Source organism: Anomaloglossus baeobatrachus, chromosome 6 (genome assembly GCF_048569485.1).
Source record: "Anomaloglossus baeobatrachus isolate aAnoBae1 chromosome 6, aAnoBae1.hap1, whole genome shotgun sequence".
Taxonomy (NCBI): domain Eukaryota; kingdom Metazoa; phylum Chordata; class Amphibia; order Anura; family Aromobatidae; genus Anomaloglossus; species Anomaloglossus baeobatrachus.
This window is the reverse complement of record NC_134358.1, coordinates 438,142,208-438,163,463: the sequence shown is the minus strand read 5'-3', so window position 1 is coordinate 438,163,463 and position 21,256 is coordinate 438,142,208. Positions and strand designations below refer to the sequence as shown.

Here is a 21,256-nt window from a genome sequence, read left to right as displayed (position 1 = left end):
CAGGGTGGGGGTTACGGGGGGGTCCTTCAATGTAAGGCCTCCCCCGAATGTAAGGCAGGGTTGGGGGGCCAGTGTGACATGTAAGGCCCTTACCTTTGGGCCGCCGCTGTCCCCCATTGGGTCCCCAGGCTCCAGAGGTGTCCTCAGGTGCAGCTGGGCGGGTCCAGCGCTCATGGGGTTAACTCGCCGTGTTAACCCCGCAATCCGCCCAGCTCATTGGCCGCCCCTGCTCCCCACGTCACCGCCGGCCCCCGGCTCGAGCGCTGATTGACCCAGCAGCTCGGGCTGTAATTGGCCGCCCCAGCCCCACGTCACCGCCGGCCTCCGGCTCGAGCGCTGATTGGCCCAGCAGCTCGGGCTGTAATTGGCCGCCCCAGCCCCACATCACCGCCGGCCTCCGGCTCGAGCGCTGATTGGCCCAGCAGCTCGGGCTGTAATTGGCCGCCCCAGCCCCACGTCACCGCTGTTTCCCTGCTGATTGGCACAGCGTTCCCTGCAGCACAGGCCTTCCGCACCGCAGAGGAAAACGTCCACCATTTAAAAACCAAGTAGGGAAACATGTACTGTATAGGGTATGGGGCTGTGTGCAGTGGGATACGGCACAGCCCCATACCCCATAACAGTGCCGTATCCCACTGCACACAGCCCCATACCCCATAACAGTACCGTATCCCACTGCACTGTTATGGGGTATAGGGCTGTGTGCAGTGGGATACGGCACAGCCCCATAACAGTGCCGTGTCCCACTGCACACAGCCCCATACCCCATAACAGTGCCGTATCCCACTGCACACAGCCCCATACCCCATAACAGTGCCGTATCCCACTGCACACAGCCCCATACCCCATAACAGTGCCGTATCCCACTGCACACAGCCCCATACCCCATAACAGTGCCGTATCCCACTGCACTGTTATGGGGTACGGGGCTGTGTGCAGTGGGATACGGCACAGCCCCATAACAGTGCCGTGTCCCACTGCACACAGCCCCATACCCCATAACAGTGCCGTATCCCACTGCACACAGCCCCATACCCCATAACAGTGCCGTATCCCACTGCACACAGCCCCATACCCCATAACAGTGCCGTATCCCACTGCACACAGCCCCATACCCCATAACAGTGCCGTATCCCACTGCACTGTTATGGGGTATGGGGCTGTGTGCAGTGGGATACGGCACAGCCCTATACCCCATAACATTAAAATTGTCATTTTTTTTCGGCTAATGTAAGACCTCCCCTGAAAGTAAGACAGGGTGGGACTTTTTGGGGTAAAATTAATGTAAGACAGGGTCTTACTTTCGGGGAAACACGGTAGTTGCTGGCCTCATAAGCATATCATAAAAGATCTTTAGAAATACTTTTTCTAAAGATCTCTTTATCTATCCTACTATAAGCTGGGACAGTTAGGCAGGGATTAGCAATATGCACCCAGAACCGCTCTTGGTTCTGGGTGCATACAGAACCTGACAGGTTCCCTTTAATATATGGGATTCAGGTGTGTGCTGCACTGGAGGACAGACAGAAAGGGCCCCCGTGCAAAAACAGTCTAAGGGCCCTTTTCAGTCCCAATAACTCAACAAACTGCACATTTCAACCTGCTTTGGAGGTAGAAATGGGCCCCCTGACCTCTTGGGCTCCTGTGTGACCACACAGGTTGCACCAATGATATGTCCACCCCTGGTGTGCTGCACATATAGTATATAGAACTGGAGACTAGATTATTACAGGGAATCTATCGTAGGTTTTTGCTACCTCATCTGAGAGCAGCATAACGTAGAGACAGAGATCCTGAATCTCACGATGTATTACTTAGATTACTGGCTGCAGCTGTCCTGAACAAATCAGAATTCCAAGATTTCGCCAAGTAGCAGAACTGGAAGAGCTGTCCCTGCCCACATCTCTCTAGAGACTGTACATTGAAAGTGGGGTGTCAGTCAGTGGAGAGGGCGTGTCCGACTGCCGTGCACATGACTTTGTAGTCGAGCAATGATAATCACTGAAGCACAGTTGATTTTTTTTTTTTTTTTGCTTTAACCCCTACAGCATGCTGTCCTCAGCTTACAAAGCAAAACCTGCTGAAAGATTCCCTTTAACTTATTTAATTGTATAGAATCAATAATTTAGCCACAAAAACTTGATCAGTTGAAATAGTTATTCAGGAGATAGCTTGAAGATTTTCAATCCTAAGAATGGGGAATCACTATTAGATCAATGACAGTCCAATTCATTCTTCTACAGCCTTCGACACTGTTGACCACCATCTCTTTCTCTCTACGCTCAAGTCAATAGGCCTTAAGGACACTGCTCTCGGTTTTCTTCCCATCTGTCTGGCCACTCGTTCAGTGTATTATTTGCTGGCTCCACATCTTCTCTTCCTCTCACCGTTTGGGTCCCTCAAGGTTCAGTCCTTGGCCCTCTTCTTTTCTCGCTTTACACTGTCCAAATTGGAGAGACCAAATTTGGCTTCAAGCACCATCTTTATGCTGACAAACAACTATACACCTCATCCCCTGACCTCTCCGCTGCTGTACTACAGAACACCAGTGACTATTTGGCAGCAGTTTCGAACATTATGTCTGCTCTCTATCTTAAACTTAACTGAACTTTTTATATTTCCTCCATCTTCTAACCTCCCTAAATCTGACATCTCCCTCTCTCTGTGCTGCACCACGATAACTCCTAGGCCGCAGGATCACTGTCTGGGTGTTATACTTGACACTGATCTCTCCTTCACCACCTATATACAATCTCTTTCCCGCTCTTGTCGCCTGCACCTCAAGAACATCTCTAGAAAATCGCCCCTTTTCCACCATGGAAACTACAAAACCCCTCACCGTGGCCCTGATCCACTCTCTCCTTGACTACTGCAATTCTCCCCCGAACTAGACCATCTCCTCTGCAGTCCAGCCTTAATGCTGCAGCCAGGTCACCTATCTGGCAAACCATTACTCAGATTCCTCTGCTCTGTGCCAGTCATTGCACTGGCTGCCAGTACATCACAGGATCCAATTCAAATTGCTTGTTTTCACCCACAAAGCTCTCCAGTGCGGCACCCCCCTACATCTTCATCCTCCTCTCTGTCTATCACCCTACCCATTTCTCTATGCTCTGCAAACGACTTTCGACTAACATCCATACTAATCCGATCCTCCCGAGCTGCACCAATCCTCTGGAATGCTCTGCCCCAAGAAAACAGGATGAACCACAACTTACTCAGCTTCAGACAGTCCCTAAAAACACATCTTTTTAGGGTGGCCTATCACACTTCCTAACTGAATTGAGTCCAAATAGCCCCTTCTCCACCGCACCAAAAAGCAACTCAAAGATTGGCTGACTGGTTCAGGCAGCCTTTATCTACCCCCTATTACTTTCTTTGAGATGGCTGGACTGTCATTGTAAATAAGCACCTGTACCCTGTCATCCCCCCACCTCACTGTAGATTGTAAGCTCTCATGAGCAGGGTTGTCTTCGTTGCTTTAATTATTGTATTTTTCTATAACTATTGATTGTTTATGAACCTCTGAATTGTAAAGCGCTGCGGAATATGTTGGCGCTATAGAAATAAAGATTATTATTATTACTACTTCATGGCAGCCCAGCTGATCAGATGTTTAACACTAGAACTACTGGACTCGTGACACCTTTATAGAAATACATAGTGGAAAGTAGTCAAAATGACTACCTCAGTAGTTCTAGTGTTAAAAGGGGTCCACTTCAATGTTTTCCAGCTACAACTTCATACACAGTAGTGACTGTGCCTGGTGTTCCAGCTTAATTCCCATGAAGTCACAGAGTGCTGCAGGTCTATTAAACAATCAGTAGGGGTACTGGGAATTGAACCAATCTAATATTAAATGATCTGCCTATGAACACACCATCAATTTTAAAGTCTCAATAACAGCTTTGTTTTGACGTGCAGATAAGTACCTAAATTGGGCCTTGATGTTACTAGGACTGGCGGACCGTGTTTGAATCTCTTTTTCTTGCTTCTCTCGCAAAATTCTCTCAGCCAACAAGAAGTATGTGGCTGTAATGTGGTTGTATTTATTGGTTTCCAAGGCACTGAAAGTAAAAAACAAAACGAGGAATTAAACTATTTCCCATGTAAGACCCATACAAATTAAGAGTGCTTTATCTGTGCAAATACATGAAACAAAGCAACATTTTCAAGATTCAGCTCAGTAACAGAAAAAGGCAGGAAAGAGACAGTAACCACTTACTCAACAATGGCATCTCGATCAGCTATGTCACCCAGGACCATCCTCTGTATAATGCTGTTGTGTTCCTCCTCAGAGAGGTTTTTATAGGACACTAGAGGAATGTTGTATTTTGTCGCAGGTGATGGATCAACTCCTTGGAGCCAAGGATGGTTTTCAATTTCCTCTAGAGATGCTCTTCTCTTAGGATCTCTCTGGAGCATACGTGTGATAAGGCTGGGAATAGAAGTGACAAAGCGTAGTTATGGCAAACTGAACAGACTGGAAAACATGCGCACATATCTAAGCCGGATACCAATCTTCTATATTGGGCTACATTCATAAATTCATGTGAGTGGTACCGTTTGAGTGTAACGGAACGGTCCAAATTTTATTCTCAGGTGTCATCCTAGTTGCATCAGTTCTTTTTCTCATCACCTTTTTTTTTTCCCCTTCATTAAAACAGAAAATGTGTGAACTCTAAAATTGACTCAATGCATCAGTTAAAAACAGATGAAACTAGGAAGGATCTCTAAAGTACAAAGTAGGTCTTCACATTTCATCCGTGCCTCTTAGATCCCCATAGACTTTAATGGCCTGGCCGAGTCGGATCTGTAAAACGGATCAGAGTACGACATGTTCCGATTCTCCTGGACCAGAAATTTATATATACATATATGACAACAGCACAAGGACGTGTCACATGGATGTGAGAATTCAGTCTTCGCATTATCAACTAATCAACACAGGCATGAGAGTTAAACCTCGAGTTCAAAGAATAAGCCCACTCTGCTGCCATTAGTAGGGTAAAGCAGGTTGTATCAATGAAACAGATGTGAGCAGATCCTCATCGTTCGATAGTCAACGTACTTAACTATTTTTGTTGTTTTCTCCTGAGATCTATTAGCTGGCTACTAAAACATATAAAAATGACTGCATTAGTATTGGGGGCTCTTAAAAATATTTTGTTTAGCCAAAGCAGTCTTCAATCATCTATGAATACTTTACTACACTGTGTCCCATTATTTCCATAACCACTATAGGTTTGTTTTTGTTTTTTTTTAGATTTCATGGTTTTAGGTCCAGCTAGGAATCTTGATTGCCCGTACAAAGTAACCTACAATACTCTACCTACCACCATGCCCAATCATTCTAGTATCAGTGTGCGATCCTTCACACAGTTTCTCAGTAGGTTTGAGACTATGTAACACTATTGCTCCTGGAAGCTAGTTTTCATTAATCTGTTACTTCAATACTTCAAATGATATGGGAAAACAGACGAAAACCCAACATAAGAAAAATCAACACTTACTCTTTACACCCTTTGGACACATGCTTGGGTACAGTATATTTACAGTCCATGATCATCGTCAGAGTTTCACTGTCATTGGCTTCTTGGAATGGAGGCGTCCCACACACAAGCATGAATAGGATGACGCCCAGGCTCCAAATATCTAAAATGACAATAGGAGCAAACACATACGTGAGCCTTTACAATGCCTTAAAGTTCTAAATACTTACACAAATCACAACTCAAACCTTGATCGTGGGTGACCAATAGACCAAGAAAGTTTGATTACTAAATTATTGGTTCTTTTCTTCTACAATAAAGGAAACCCTTTGACAATAAGAATCCATAGAAAGTCTTTTAGAATTACTTATCCACAGCTTCTAGTTAAGAGGAGTCCAAGCATCTAACCCCCATAATAGGACCAGGATCTTCCAACGTAACCTAACAGTCTAAACAGAACGGAATGGGTATAAGATTTTCATAGGTCACGTAAAGTGACCTTGAGGGATTACTAGTCAGAATACTAGCTCCCTTTTGCCAAGATATGAGCAAGCCTACATTAAACATAATTTGTGTGCTGTAGTTTTCAGTAGTCTTTGAAGTTCTGTATAAATACCAATATCATGCATGTAGGATCTACGGGTACATCAGCAATGGAAGAAAATAAAAGTGATCCTTATGTACGAGTTCAAGTTAGGAACAGAAAGACGGGCTTTTAGTTTGGCCAGTGGATAATGACTGAAGCAATGTATACTGGGAAGTGAGAGAAAAGATGTTCCAGAACCTATAGTGCTGGCAGAATGGTGAGAACAACAAGTCACCCACTCAAAGAGTATATATGACAAGACACAGTTTGGGATGCAGAACAATACTCAGACATTACAATGGTATATGCCAAAAAGCATTTTTAACTCGCAGGGTTTGAGTACTGTAAGACCGGTAGATGTTATGGCACTGACAAGTTTTTCTCATTATGAAAAAAACATCAAGCTGTCAACTTATAAAGTAGGAGACGTATTACAAGGATGGACTTTAAATGACAAGAAAAAAAAATGTGAATATTTTCTCTTTAAGGAATATTGAAGGAGCCATGCAAAGAGGAAGTTAAACTTTCTGATAAACATCTTGTAATTCAGTACAACATGTGGTTTAACATAGTCATCTACTGTATGTTGTATTTTATCACACACCCATAAAGCTGCCCGCGTGGATGTGCTACATACATAGAATAAATAACTGCGTTTAATTGTAATTCTGATGGAGGCAAAAACTCACAAAATTATCCAAGAGGCAACATGGGACCCTTATCGACTACTAAAATGACCCTCTGTCTTTTATCCTAGCTCTTACTAAGTAACACTTTCCTAATATACAAGGTGGCCATAAAATAACCTAAGGTGTTTGGAGCCGTGTGCAGACTGACCCAGTTGAATAGCATACATACCAATTTTTAGCCAATTCTGTCAAGGCATGGGGAAACGGAAGGCATCTTAAACATTTTTTTATACCAAAACTCCACCAGGTAAAAAAGTGGCGCTGTACAGTGAGCGTGCCTAGCATAATGATTCTGAAAGATACCCGTCTTTACCGGATTGTGCGCTGTTAGTGTGGTTGTTTTATGACAATGCCAGGAATGCTACAGCTGCACTGAGAGCCTTGCATAGTTTGAAAGACCTTCACACACGTAGCGGTCCAATGGCTGTCAATTCACTGAGACATACGATGACAAGTTTTGTGGCAACACGGTTACTGAGTGCTCAGCCAGGGCGCAGGTGACGATCGGTAAGCAGAGAGGTTGTGGAGGACATTGCCACTGCCGTCGTGGAACAGGGCACGAACAACCCTGTCGGGAACAGCAGTGCACCCAGTGTTTCATTGGGTCTCCCGTACAGCACAGTGTGGAAAGTTCTCCGAAAGGTCTTGTGGACATACTAGTACAAAATTAGCCACAATCAACAACTTCTTCCTCGTGACAATGATACCCGCATGATATTTGCATTCAAGGTTCTGGCGAGAGTGGACCCGTGGAAGGCAATTGGCCATGGAATGTTCTGTGGTGCAACAAAGCGCATTTTTACCTGAATGGAACGGTGAACACACAAAACGGTCGCATACGAGCTACCGAAAATCTGCATGCGGTCGAGGGGGTTCTGCTGCATTTACCAAAAGGTAACCGTTTGGTGTGGCTTCACCTCATCCTTCATCCTTGGACCATTCTTTTATGAAGAAATTAGGCTAACTAGGGTTGCTACCTGTCCCGTGACAGCAGCGAAATACCAGACAATACTGGAAACAGTGGTCGTTCCACAACTCCAACAGCGGCAGTGTCTTCAGACGACTACCTTCATGCATGATGGAGCACCTCCTCACATCGCAAATCGTGTGAAGAACGTTCTGTGGGCACATTTTACCAATGACAGGATTTTGAGCCGCTCTTTCCCTAACGCATGGCCACCACGTTAGCCCAATCTCAATCATTGTGATTTCTGGTTGTGGGGACACTTGAAAGTGTGTTTATTCCGGGGAAAAGTCAACACCCTGGCTGACCTCAAAAGACCGCATCATTTTGGAAGTGCGCAGCATCCCAACAGACATGTTACATGCAAACGTCGAGCATGTTTTGCATAGGATCAACATGCATGATGACGGCCATATTGAACAGTTATGCTAGTCTGTGGCACAATGACATCTCCAAGTATCAGCACACTGTTTTTTGGGCCGCTTGCTCGCTGTTCAGTGCCACTTTTTCACCTGGTGGAGAGTTTTGGTATAAATTTTTTTTTTTTTAAGATGTCTTCCATTTCCCCATGTCTTCAATGTCATACATACCAATTTTCAGCCAATTCTGTCCACTGGGTCAGTCTGCACATGGCTCCAAACACCTCAGGTTATTTTATGGCCACCTTGTACTTGGGCTATCTACTCTTCTCCTGCAAGCCCATCTCTGAGGTTCGTAAATACCTTTATTGTTGTTATAGCTTTGATCCTTTCAGCTGCAGACCAGAATTGGACCAACTGAGCAGTGCACGTCACTGGTGGGGACTGAGAGGAGAGTGAAGTGTGAGCTGGGCATGGGTGCTCAGACTGCTATCCCTCACAGAGGCGCAGCTCCACCCCCACCAGTGACGTGCCCTGCTCAGATGGTCCGATTCCGGTCTGTATCTGCAAGGATTATAGCTACAACAATAAAGGTATTTACAAACCTCAGAGATAAGCTTAACAATAAAATGTATTTACGCGCCTCTTAAGGCCACATCTTACTAAGCGACATTGCTAGCGACATCGCTGCTGAGTCACGGTTTTTATGACGCAACAGCGATCTTGCTAGCGATGTCGCTGTGTGTGACATCCAACGACCTGGCCCCTGCTGTGAGGTCGCCAGTCGTTGCTGAATGTCCTGGACCATTTTTTGGTCGTTGCTCTCCCGCTGTGAGGCATACATCGCTGTGTTTGACAGCGAGAGAGCAACGATCTGAATGTGCAGGGAATCGGCTTCTGCGGACGCTGGTAACCAAGCAAAGCGGTTTGCTTAGTTACCCGATATTTACCTTGGTTACCAGCTTCCGCAGCTTCTAGAAGCCGGCTCCCTGCACACGTAGCCAAGGTACACATTGGGTAACTATAAGCAAAGCGCTTTGCTTAGTAACCCAATGTGTACTATGGTTACCAAGCACAGCGTCGTTACACGGGTCGCTGGTGGCTGATCTCTGATCGCTGTGGAGATCACCAGCGACCATGTAGCGACGCTCCAGGGATCTCTGCCAGGTCAGATCGCTGGTGGAATCGCTGGAGCGTCGCTAAGTTTGACGGTACCTTTAGAGATAAGCTTATAGAAGCAGAGTAGATAGCAAAAGTATATTAGGAAACTGTTAGGAAAAAGAAAGAGGATCACATTAGTAGTGGAAAACCTCTAAACTACATCTGACATTTAGTATATATTTTAAGCCTAGCACTACATTTTAGTACTCTTTAGGAAATTATCATCATGACTTCAGATTCATTCACACTACAGTACAAGTCTGACTCCAATTTTCTTAAATGTGTGTGGCATTTCCAAGAATTTTCTTGTATTTGTGTGTCTGAATGGAGCAACATGTTTTTCATTTATAATGAATTGCAGGATTCAGTCACAGCAGCATAGCATGCACAATGAGGAGATTACACAATGATGGCGCCTGGGGCATCAACGCATCTTAAGCAGCAAATAAAAAAATGTATTATGTAAATTAATGATAAAGCATACAGAAAATACAGAGGTTTTCCCTGTTAATTCATCTGCAAAGGCAAAAAGAACAGAAAAATACAACTGGCCAGTATGTAGAGACTACGTATGTAGAGACTACGTAGTATGAGACTATTCACGTCTTTATTTTTTTTTTTAAAACAGTATCTAGAACGAAAAAAAACCCCAAAACAACCAATAAAATGTCAGAGCAATCTCTCCAATTCAAATCAATGGGTTCATGAAAAAAAAAAAAAAAAAAAAAATACATTCAGTGTTTCAATAAAATCCAGCAGTTAGGGTAAAAGAAATTTGTAGTGATGAGTGAGTATTACCATGCTCGGGTGCGTCGTACTCAAAATGAGCAGGTCGGATGGGCGCAACTCAAGTGCCCAAGTATAATGGAAGTCAATGAGGAACTCAAGCATTTTCCCGGAACATTTCCCTGAAAAATACTTTAATTCCCATTGACTTTAATTACATTCCATATTTTGATGTTTTTACTGTTTAATAGAAGAATCTTGGACTCGATTTTATTTTTTTTTGCATACAAGAAAAACGGATGCCACATTGATGGTAAAAATGGACAGCAACTGTGGATATATAAAAAAAAAAAAAAAAAAAAACACTAGATGCTCAGAAAGGAGCAACTCTAGTACCCGAATGTAATTAAAGTCAATGGGAATTAAAGTATTTTTCAGGGAAATGTTCCGGGAAAATGCTTGAGTTCCTCATTGACTTCCATTATACTTGGGCACTTGAGTTGCGCCCATCCGACCTGCTCATTTTGAGTACGACGCACCCGAGCATGGTAATACTCACTCATCACTACAAATTTCTTTTACCCTAACTGCTGGATTTTATTGAAACACACAGGTATAGGAAATATACAGACCTGCAGCTGAAACCAGAAGTTTACATACACTATCTAAAAAGACACATCTGCATGTTTTTCTCACTATCTGACCTGAAATCAGAATAAACCTTTCCCATTTTAGGTCAATTAGGAACCAAAATTATTTATATTTGCCAAATACCAGAATAATGAGAGAATGTTTTAAGCCATTTTTATTACTTTCTGCAAAGTTAAAAGTTCACATACACTAAAGGGTGCTTTACACGCTGCTACACTACATCTTGTTAGCGATGTGACACGTCAGATCGCAGATAAGATTTGCCGAGATCGCACATAGGTCATTTTTGTAGTGCCAGTCACATGTGCTCTCTCGGCAAATCGTATATGCGATCTGGCGTGTTACTTCGCTAACGAGATCGCTAGTGATGTCGCAGCGTGTAAAGCACCCTTAAGAGTACTATGCCTTTAAACAATATGGGACAGTCCATATGATGTCATTTTTGGAAGCTTCTGATAGGTTTATTGGCAACATCTGAGTTAATTATAAAACACACCTGTGAATGTATTTTACTGCACACCTGCAACACACTGCACTTTGTGTAGCATCATGGGAAAGTCAAAAGAAATCAGCCAAGATTTCAGGAAGAGAATTGTGGACTTGCACAAGTTTGGCTCATTCTTGAGGTGCAATTTCCAGATATCTGAAGGTGCCTTGTTCATCTGTACGAACAATTATACGCAAGTACAAACAAGATGGGAATGTCCAGCCATCACACCACTCAGGAAGGAGACGGGTTCTGTGAACCAGAGATGAACGTGCTTTGGTCAGACATGTGCATATCAAGCCAAGAGCAAAAGCAAAAGACCTTGTGAAGATGCTGGTGGAAGCTGGTAAGATTGTCATTATCTATAGTGAAACGAGTTCTGCATCAACATGGGCTGAAAGGCCACTCTGCCAGGAAGAAGCCATTACTCCAAAAGAAACAAAGCCAGATTAATGTGTGCAGATGCACACAGGAACAAAAACCATCATTTTTGGAGACCTGTCCTGTGGTCTGACTAAACTAAAATTGAACTGTTCAGCCATAGTGACCATCGTTACGTTCAGAGGTAAAAGGGAAAAAGCTTTGAAGCCTAAGAACACCATCCCTACTGTAAAACATGGGGGTGGCAGCATCATGTTGTGGGGTTGTTTTGCTGCAGGAGGGACTGGTGCACTTCACAAAATAGATGGCATCATGAGGAAAGAAGATTATGTGACAATACTGAAGCAACATTTCAAGACATCAGCCAGGTACTTAAAGCTTGGGTGGAAATTGGTCTTCCAAATGGACAGCGATCCAAAGCATACTGCCAAACTGGTTACAAAGTGACTTAAGGACAACAAAGTCAATGTTTTGGAGTGGCCATCACAAAACCTTGATCTCAATCCTATTGAAAATTTATGGGCAAAGCTGAAAAGGCAGGTGTTAGCAAGGTGACCTACAAACATTGCTCAGTTACACCACTCCTTTCAGGAGGAATGGGCCCAAATTCCTACCAACTTTTGTGAGAAGCTTGTGGAAGGAGATCCAAAACATTTCACCCAAGTCATATAGTGTAAGGGCAATGCTACAAAATACTAATGAAATGTATGTAAACTTTTAACTTGGCAGAAAGTAATAAAAAACGCCTTAAAACCTTCTCTCCCTCTCATTATTCTGGAATTTGGCAAATATAAATAATTTTGGTTCCTAATTGACCTAAAAAGGGAAAGGTTTATTCTGATTTCATGTCAGATAGTGAGAAAAAAAAACAAACAAAACATGCAGATGTGTCTTTTTAGATAGTGTATGTAAACTTCTGATTTCAACAGTATATGTGTACACAATGAAGTCCTCGAACACTGGCATTTGCATCGCTGTCCCTGCTCATACTTTCAAGATGAATGTCATCTTCAGGAAGACAAAGGCCAAGGGCCAGATCTTAAATTCTTCTTTATCCGGTATGAGACTGTTCCTGACACTTGTCTGATTACCAAGATTCACTAGGGAGGTCACACGGGATTTAAAGCAGAATACAGCAGTACTCCTGCTGTACCTCCACTACTACCTCATTAGACTGGCTGCTATCAGTCACTGCTACCTCAGACTGGCTCTTAAGTCGGGGTCACATGAGCGTAGGTTCGGACCGAAAACACTAATGAGTGTCCTATACACTGATCCAATTTTGTCACATGCGAAAATTGGAGCACAGGTGAGAAAAAAAAAATGGAGAACTCAATTTCTCCATTGTGTGTGGGCGTAAGGGACAATGAAAATTGAGGGCAGTCTGATGCTTTGCATGTACCCACAGACTTGAGAGCGCGCCATCCGACTTCTGATGCCAATTAAAGCACGCTTTGATATTTTTCTTATGCCATAGGCATGAGAAGAAAGCTCTGGTCGGAATGGTCTATAGTAGAACATTGCATAAAGTGCTATCAAATGAAACATCCCTGGTTATACACTGGTGTGAGCGAGGCCTTAATGTTCAACGTCACTTTGGATGACCTTCAGAAGATGAGGTTAAAGGTGGCGGCAAACTATCACAGATAACTTCACGTTCTCAAAATCTCTACCAGAAACCACTCTGCCCTCTAAGTTTCCCCTGATTGCATCGGCTTTCTAACCCTGCAGGTATGGCATACCCCCGGTTTCCCCTGATTCCATCTGCTTTTGTAACCCTGCAGGTATGGCATACCCCGGTTTCCCCTGATTCCATCTGCTTTTGTAACCCTGCAGGTATGGCATACCCCCGGTTTCCCCTGATTCCATCTGCTTTTGTAACCCTGCAGGTATGGCATACCCCCGGTTTCCCCTGATTCCATCTGCTTTTGTAACCCTGCAGGTATGGCATACCCCCGGTTTCCCATGATTCCATCTGCTTTTGTAACCCTGCAGGTATGGCATACCCCCGGTTTCGCATGATTCCATCTGCTTTTGTAACCCTGCAGGTATGGCATACCCCCGGTTTCCCATGATTCCATCTGCTTTTGTAACCCTGCAGGTATGGCATACCCCCGGTTTCCCAGGATTCCATCTGCTTTTGTGACCCTGCAGGTATGGCATACCCCTGGTTTCCCATGATTCCATCTGCTTCTGTAACCCTGCAGATATGGAACATCCCTAAACCATTATTATCTACCCTGTGAAGATCTAAGGCTGAGTGCTTAGAGAATAACCATACAGTATACATTCTGCTCATGTGGCGTTTATCATAGGATTATATTCTCATTACTGCACATCAGCAAACCAAGAGTCTCATGACATTCTGGAGGAGTGGAAAGAAGCTTTCAGCAGAAATACTGTTCTAAAATTAAAATGTTTCCACTGGAAAAGAAAATAATGGCCATTTTCTTGCTCATTAATGTATCTCTGCCATCCGGACAAGTCGCTGCCTCCTAGGATCCCAGTCACTAAAATTAGATCATAAGCTTGAATGGGCAGGGAATGGGCCCGAAAACATCTAGATACAGTACAGCCTTGTAAAAGAAAAATACACAACCTCCAAACTTACATCACTTAAGTGGTAATACTGAAAAATACATATAAAACAAAATAATACATTAGAATGGAGCATATTTTAAAGAAACCTATATATTGTTTGGATGCTTTGATGTTTCTCCTGTTCTTATAAGTTGACAGTCAGGCGTTTCCATTTCAAACTACGGCGCTCTGTCTATGGCCTAAATCTGGTGTTGCAGCGTAGCCCTGGACTCCGTAAGCAGACATTATTTCCATCACTTCCCAATATGGCTGAGGGACTGGGTCCTGTGAATGGGTAACCTGTGCTCGCTGGACCCAGAGTTTCGCCTCCTGTCTCCCGGAATCCACAGCTCTTCTTTTAATTAGCCGACCTAGTACAATATCATTGTGGCGGCATGACGCACATGATGTCACAGTAAACTGGCTAATCAAAGGAACAGCCGCGCATGCAAAAAGGTAAGAGGTGATCACCAGGAGCAGATTACTCAATGTTCAGACATGCTTAGTGTATTATAATGGCCCCCCTCATGACTAGGGCATGATGAATTAGAATACCTACGGTAATTCTTTTGTTCTCACATGTGACATCCCCAGCTACCTAGTCACCTCACTCCATGCACTCTCAGGAGTTTATACATATGGGACAAATCTGATGGCCAAAAAAGCATTGCCAGACTAATAACCAAGATGTTTGAGCACATTAAACACTTTGTTGCATTATACAATAGTGATATCTATTTTTGCACATCCTATACAATCATGGCCGACAGTGTTGGCACCCTTAAAATTATATTTCTCCAAGGAAATGATTGCAATTACGCATGTTGTGTTAGGGTACTTTCACACTTGCGTTGTTTTCCTTCCGTCACAATCCGCCCTTTTGGAAAACAGCGGAATCCGTTAACGGATTCCGCTGTTTCCCATAGACTTGTATGGATGACGGATTGTGCCAAAAGGAGCGGTGTTGCTTCCGCTGGGCGATGCTGCGTTGCTTCCGCCCAGCGGGAGAGAACGCAGCATGTAGCATTTTTTTGAGCAGCGGAATCCTTAGGATTTCACTGCGCATGCTCTCTCAGGCTCCCTGCACCCGTAACCAAGGTAAATATCGGATAACAAAGCAAAGTGCTTTACCCGATATTTACCCTGGCCACGTGTACAGGGAGCCAGACACTTCCCCGCTCGGCTCCACCCCCTCCCACACTCCACATGTATACACACACACACTCACCTGTCCTCAGCGCCATGGCCCCGCTCGGCTCCACCCACTCCGAACTCTGCCCCCCGCACACATTCTCAGCGGCCGAGCAATCAGTTTACCCCCCCACCCCCCGGGAGAGATCAGTTTACCCCATCCCCCCCCCCCCGTGCTGGGAGCGATCAGCTGATCGTTCACAATAGTCTGCCACCGGTGAAACTGTGTTAAAAAAAAAAAAGCTGATTCCGTCGTTTTGTACAATCCGTTGCATCTGTTGTGCCACTATATGCAACACATCCGTTGCATCCGTCACACAACGCAATGCAACGGATACCGTTCAACGCAAGTGTGAAACTAGCCTAATACACATTTTTTTTCCCCTTTGGAACAAACAAAAAAAACAGATGGGGGTAACGCACCCTTTGGAATAAATAATTGTAATCACTTCCTATATCCATCAACAAGCTTCTTACACCTAATCTGGAATTTTGGACCACTCTTCTTTTGCAAACTGCTTCAGGTCTCATATTTGAAGGGCACCTTCTCCCAAAAGCAATTTTAAGATCTCTCCACAGGTGTTCAATGGGATTTAGATCCAGACTCATTGCTGCCTCTTCAGAATTCTACCAAAATTTGTAATAACAGCCATAAAATCAATTTTATTAATCATATTATTAAAAAGTCACACGACAGTCAAACACACTGTGTGTGTGTGTAGTGTGAAAAATACACACTTGGTAGAGAGGTAAAAGGAGGATGATAAAGGGGCCTACGGTGAATATGATAAGATATTTCAAGTTGGATACAGGGGGTGCTGTCTATCCCTCCTCTCAGTCCTACCTGACAATGGGGCTTTAAGCACCCCAATTGTGTGGTGCCCCCATTCCACGCCGGCTCACCCTCTCTGTTCCTATCTACCTCAAATTGTTCTACCATCAGCAGCACTGAGAGCGATATGGTATCTACCCTCTGCACCCTGGTGATTGGACCATTTGGGACACAGTAACCGGACATACGGGATCCCTTGGGTGGCAATTTGGACAACTGGGAAGCGATTCAGCTCCCAGGTGCCATGATCTGATCCCCTGATGAACCCCAAGTGATAAGTAGGGGGAAACGCGTAGGGTTAAGGGTTACTGTACCAGGCATGTGTTATCTATTTATGAAGATTGGGAGACTTGGGATATCTAACCACTGAACCCACTGTAGCCCTGGAGGACTACCAACAAATAGGGTGTCCTGTACATACTAGTGGCAATTTTATATTGATCATCTGAATGTTAATGATGTTGGATCATCCATATCTGTTACAGTGTATAAATCTAAGGTCGTCAGATTTATTTGCTTACTGATATATATCTATATACATGGTGTGTATTTCTATATGCGGGGAACCATCTATATATATCGGAGACTTGTTCCTAGATTTTTCTGGCTTTGTATATTAGTACTATAACAGTGAATATTAATATATACTGGTATCTTCCAAGCTCCATATGTAAATGGATGTGTGTCTGGTATTAATGTGCTGAATCTATTGCACCTTGCACCTTTTGGTGGATGAATTTGAGGTAGAAAGGAACAGAGGGTGAGCCGGCGTGGAATGGGGGCACCACAGAATTAGGGTGCTTAAAGCCCCGTTGTCAGGTAGGACCGAGAGGAGGGATAAACAGCACCCCCTGTATCCAACTTGAAATATCTTATATTCACCGTAGGCCCCTTTATCATCCTCCTTTTACCTCTCTACCAAGTGTGTATTTTTCACACTACACACACACTGTGTTTGTCTGTCATTGTGTGACATTTTAATAATATGATTAATAAACTTGATTTTATGGGTATTACAATTTTTTTTTTTCTTTTCTATAAAGCACCCTCGCTATATGGTCTTGGTCTACTCTTCAGAATTCTCCATTGCTTTGTTTCCATCTATTTTTGGGTGCTTCTTGAAAAATGTTTGGGGTCATTATCCTGCTGGAAGCATATTGTGCGACACGCGCGTTGGGTTGGCCAAGCATTAGGAGTCTCCCTTACCTTGATTGACACCACACCGGATTATAGCTGGCACCAAGATATTTATATATTGGATTATAGCTGGCACCAAGATATTCTATATTTCATCTGGATCTAGCTATATACAACGTACATATACATACACGCGCTTGTACCTTATTACTGGTATCATTCACCTGTGCCTAATGTACCTTTTTATTGATATATACTTCATTTACTTAGGCTACTTTCACACATCCAGTTTGAGCAGTGCGGCTCAATCCGGCTGTGAAACCTATGCAACGGATGCGGCGAAAACACTGCATCCTTTGCATAAGTTTTTACATGCGGCCGGTCCGTTTTTTTCCGGTTGCAGCATGCTACTGAGCATGCGCAGTGGAAGAAACCGTATGCGGCGGCCGGATGCGTTTTTTCCGCATCGCGCCGCATCCGGCGTTTATAGGCATGCATTGAAAAATGCGCCGCAGCGGCCGGATGCGGCGCGATGCGTTTTTTTTTGCCGGAACAAAAAACGTTGCAGGCAACGTTCCATCCGGCCGCGGCATTGGCTAAATCTGCCGCATGCGGCAAAAACCGGACCGAACGCACGCCCATGCGGCACAATACGGCACTAATGTAAGTCTATGCAAAAAAAAAACGCAACCAGCGGCAAAAAAAAAAAATGGTTGCGTTTTTTCTGCAGAACGCCGTACTGTGCCGCAGAGCAAAAACCGGATATGTGAAAGTAGCCTCACTCCTTCCTTTAAGCATGCCCATTTCCATTGTGCCAGCCCTTTGGGCCTCCAACTGTCCAGCCCATTTTCCTTTTGTCTGATTCTTAACCTGTTGGATCCCGTGTACTATACTTTTTACATGTTTTTATCTATGTCTCAATAAAGTGGTTTACTTTTGAAATTCTATATGGGCTTAGTCATGCTTCTTATGTTAGAGTTTTTATAGCAGCATTATGGTTCAAAAAAAAAAAAAAAAAAAACCTACACCATCAATACAATTCGTTGCACAAAATAAAAAATTCTACAGTTGATTTGCTGTATGTCAGTCATTGATTCCCATGGTTTACTGGTGACCGACTGATTCTATATGTTCCTGTCCCTCTGATTGAAGGGTAGGATCAGACAGGGTTAATGCAGTTCTAAAAATAAATAAATAAATGTATGCCAGCCTGTACAGCAGGACAGAAAGCCACAGGGCACAGAGCAATTTATGTGCACAGTGTGCTGCACATCATTTCCATTAAGGAGGGAATTACACAGCACATTCCCAATGCCTGCCCATCGCATATAATGATCCAGAAGCAAAAGCACATGTACAGCTGCAGACGGAACAGGGTTTGCCCAGCTCATCTCTTGCAAAACAAGACAGACCCAGTATGCACATGGATTAAAGACCTGCTCATGGCATCCAGGACTCCGCTCCATGAACAATATTCCAGAGGTCTACAAGGCAAAAAGAGGAGTAGTTACATAAAAAATAAATGGGAAGAAGGTAATATAATGAACGTGCGGGAATCTATTCAGAAATGTGTACAGAACAGAGAAAGGAACATAAAATGAACAAGAGGTCTCCAATGTGATGGCCAAACCGTTCTCAAAGCTTGCTACAAAACTAACACGGTGGTGTCCTACTGGTAAGGCTAGTTTCACACTTGCGTTGAACGGCATCCGTTGCATTGCGTTGTGTGACGCATGTAACGGATGCATTGCATATGGCGGCACAACGGATGCAACGGATCGTACAAAACAACGGAAAGCTTTTTTTTCTCTTCTTTACAGTTTTACCGGCAGCAGACTATTGTGAACGATCAGTTGATCACCCAGAGGCCGGGCGCACAGCTGAGCGCTCTCACATGCCGACGGCCGGGAGCTCAGCTGAACGTTCAGCCACTGAGACAAAATAAAGTTTCTGTGATAAAAAAAAAAAGATGAGCATGCGCAGTGAAAAATAGAGGATTCCGCCGCTCAAAAAACATTACGTGCTGCGTTCCTTCTGCCCGGCGGAAGCAACGCAGGTACTTTTGGCACAATCCGTCATCCATACAAGTCTGTGGGAAACAGCAGAATCAGTTAACGGATTCCGCTGTTTTCCAAAAGGGCGGATTGTGACGGAAGGAAATTAAACGCAAGTGTGAAAGTACACAAGGGATTCATGAAAAACGCTCACTAAGCCCATGTCATTATGGGATCCAGCCGTTCATGTCACCATGGTGGGGTGGGCCATATATGCGCTACAGCAAAAATCAAAATCCAGAAAGACAGGAAAAGGTGCAAGGAACAGAGGGCGTAAGAAAATAATCCCAACAATGTGAAGTAATGTATATAAATAGATAAAACTTCATTATGGTGGGAATCCCATGCAGTTATTGTAGTTTCCCCTGAACCCAAAGGCAGCAGTCATGTTTACATTAGTGAAATTAGTCAAGCAATATCCCTCCATGGTTTCTTAAGATTTCCAAGCCAAGTAGCCCCAAGGGTGTAATCAAACGCAACATCATATTACAATGTAGTGTGGCCTTTACAATTAAGAGGCCTCAATGCAGGTTTAGTAAAGAGATAAAAAAATAAAACTTGGAGTATTTAGTAATATATTTTTTGTTAAAATGAGCAACATAACCAAACCCAAAATGGAAATATTCATCTTGGGCCATCAGGCAGTCACTTAACTTTTACTTTCTGTTCCTAGGATGCAGCTTTAGTGAGGGACATGCATGTGCTATTCGCTCAATCAATTAAGCAAGGAGAAAGGTCTGGAGCTGATACCAGGTGTGGCATTTGAAAGCTGTTTAACCCACAACATGCGGTCAAAGGAGCTCTCAATGTAGGAGAAATAGACCATCATTAGGCTGAAAACAAAAACAACAAAACAAAAAAAAAACAAAACACATTCATCAGAGAGATGCAGAAAAAAAAAAGAATGGAAGATAACAGTGGTGGATGATCACAGAATCCTTTCAATGGTGAAGAAAATTCCTTCACAATATCCACCCAGGGAACACTCTCCAGGAAGTAGGTGTTTATCTAAGTCTGCCATAAAGAGAAGAGAGCAAAAACACAGTACACCACAAGAAGCAAACCATCAATCAGCAATAAAAATAGAAAAGGTCAGATTAGACTTTGCAAAAAAAACCAAAACTCTACAAAAGCCGGACCAGTTCTGGAAAACCATTCTTTGGTCAGAGGAAACTAAGATCAATCTGTAACAAGATAATGGGAAGAAAAACGTATGGTGTGGGCTTGGAACGGGTCATTATCCAAGGCACACCTCATCCTCTGTAACATATGGCGGAGGCAGTGTGATGGCCAGGCATACATGGCTTCCAATGGCCCTGGGTCACTAGTGTTTATTGATGATTTAACCGAAGACAGAAGCAGCGGGATGAATTCTAAAGTGTATAGGGCGATACTTTCTGCTCAGATTCACCAAATGCAGCAAAGGTGATGGGACGGCTCTTCACAGGACAGATGGACAATGGTTCAAAACATACTGCAAAAGCAACCCAGGAGCCAAAGAAGAGAAATATTCTGCAATGGTTGAGACAATCACCAGATCTCAACCGAATCACGCTGCATTTTACATCCTTAAGACAAAACTTTAGGTGGAAAGACCCACATACAAGCAACAACTGAATTCAGCGGCAGAAATCACAGAGGAGGAAACCCAACGTTTGGTGACCTCCATGGTTTCCAAAACTTCAGGCAGTTATTGCCAGCAAAGGATTCTCTACAAAATATTAAAAATGAACATATTTGTAGTAAAATTTGTCCCAATTACTTTTGAGCCCCTGTAGAAAAATGGTTGTTCTTCCTTAAGGTTTCACAGAACTCCTTTAATTAAATCTGAAAGTCTCCACTTCAATTGCATCTCAGTGGTTTCATTTTAAATAATATGCAGTGGCCTGCAGAGCTGAAATCATGAAGATTCGGTCACTGTCCAAATATTTCTGGACCTAACTGTATCTCGGCAGTAGAGCAATGC

At 43.6% G+C, this 21,256-nt stretch overlaps 1 protein-coding gene across 1 annotated transcript in view; it reads right to left on the bottom strand.

Moving 5' to 3' along the window:
* Window positions 1–21,256, bottom strand: part of SNRK (SNF related kinase) — a 102,016-nt gene that overhangs the window by 6,121 nt on the left and 74,639 nt on the right. The window contains exons 3-5 of the mRNA XM_075315232.1: window positions 5,514–5,655; window positions 4,226–4,438; window positions 3,933–4,067 (exon numbers count right to left, since the gene is read on the bottom strand). Coding sequence (XP_075171347.1) covers window positions 3,933–4,067; window positions 4,226–4,438; window positions 5,514–5,655 — 490 coding nt within the window. The remainder of the gene's footprint in view (window positions 1–3,932; window positions 4,068–4,225; window positions 4,439–5,513; window positions 5,656–21,256) is intronic.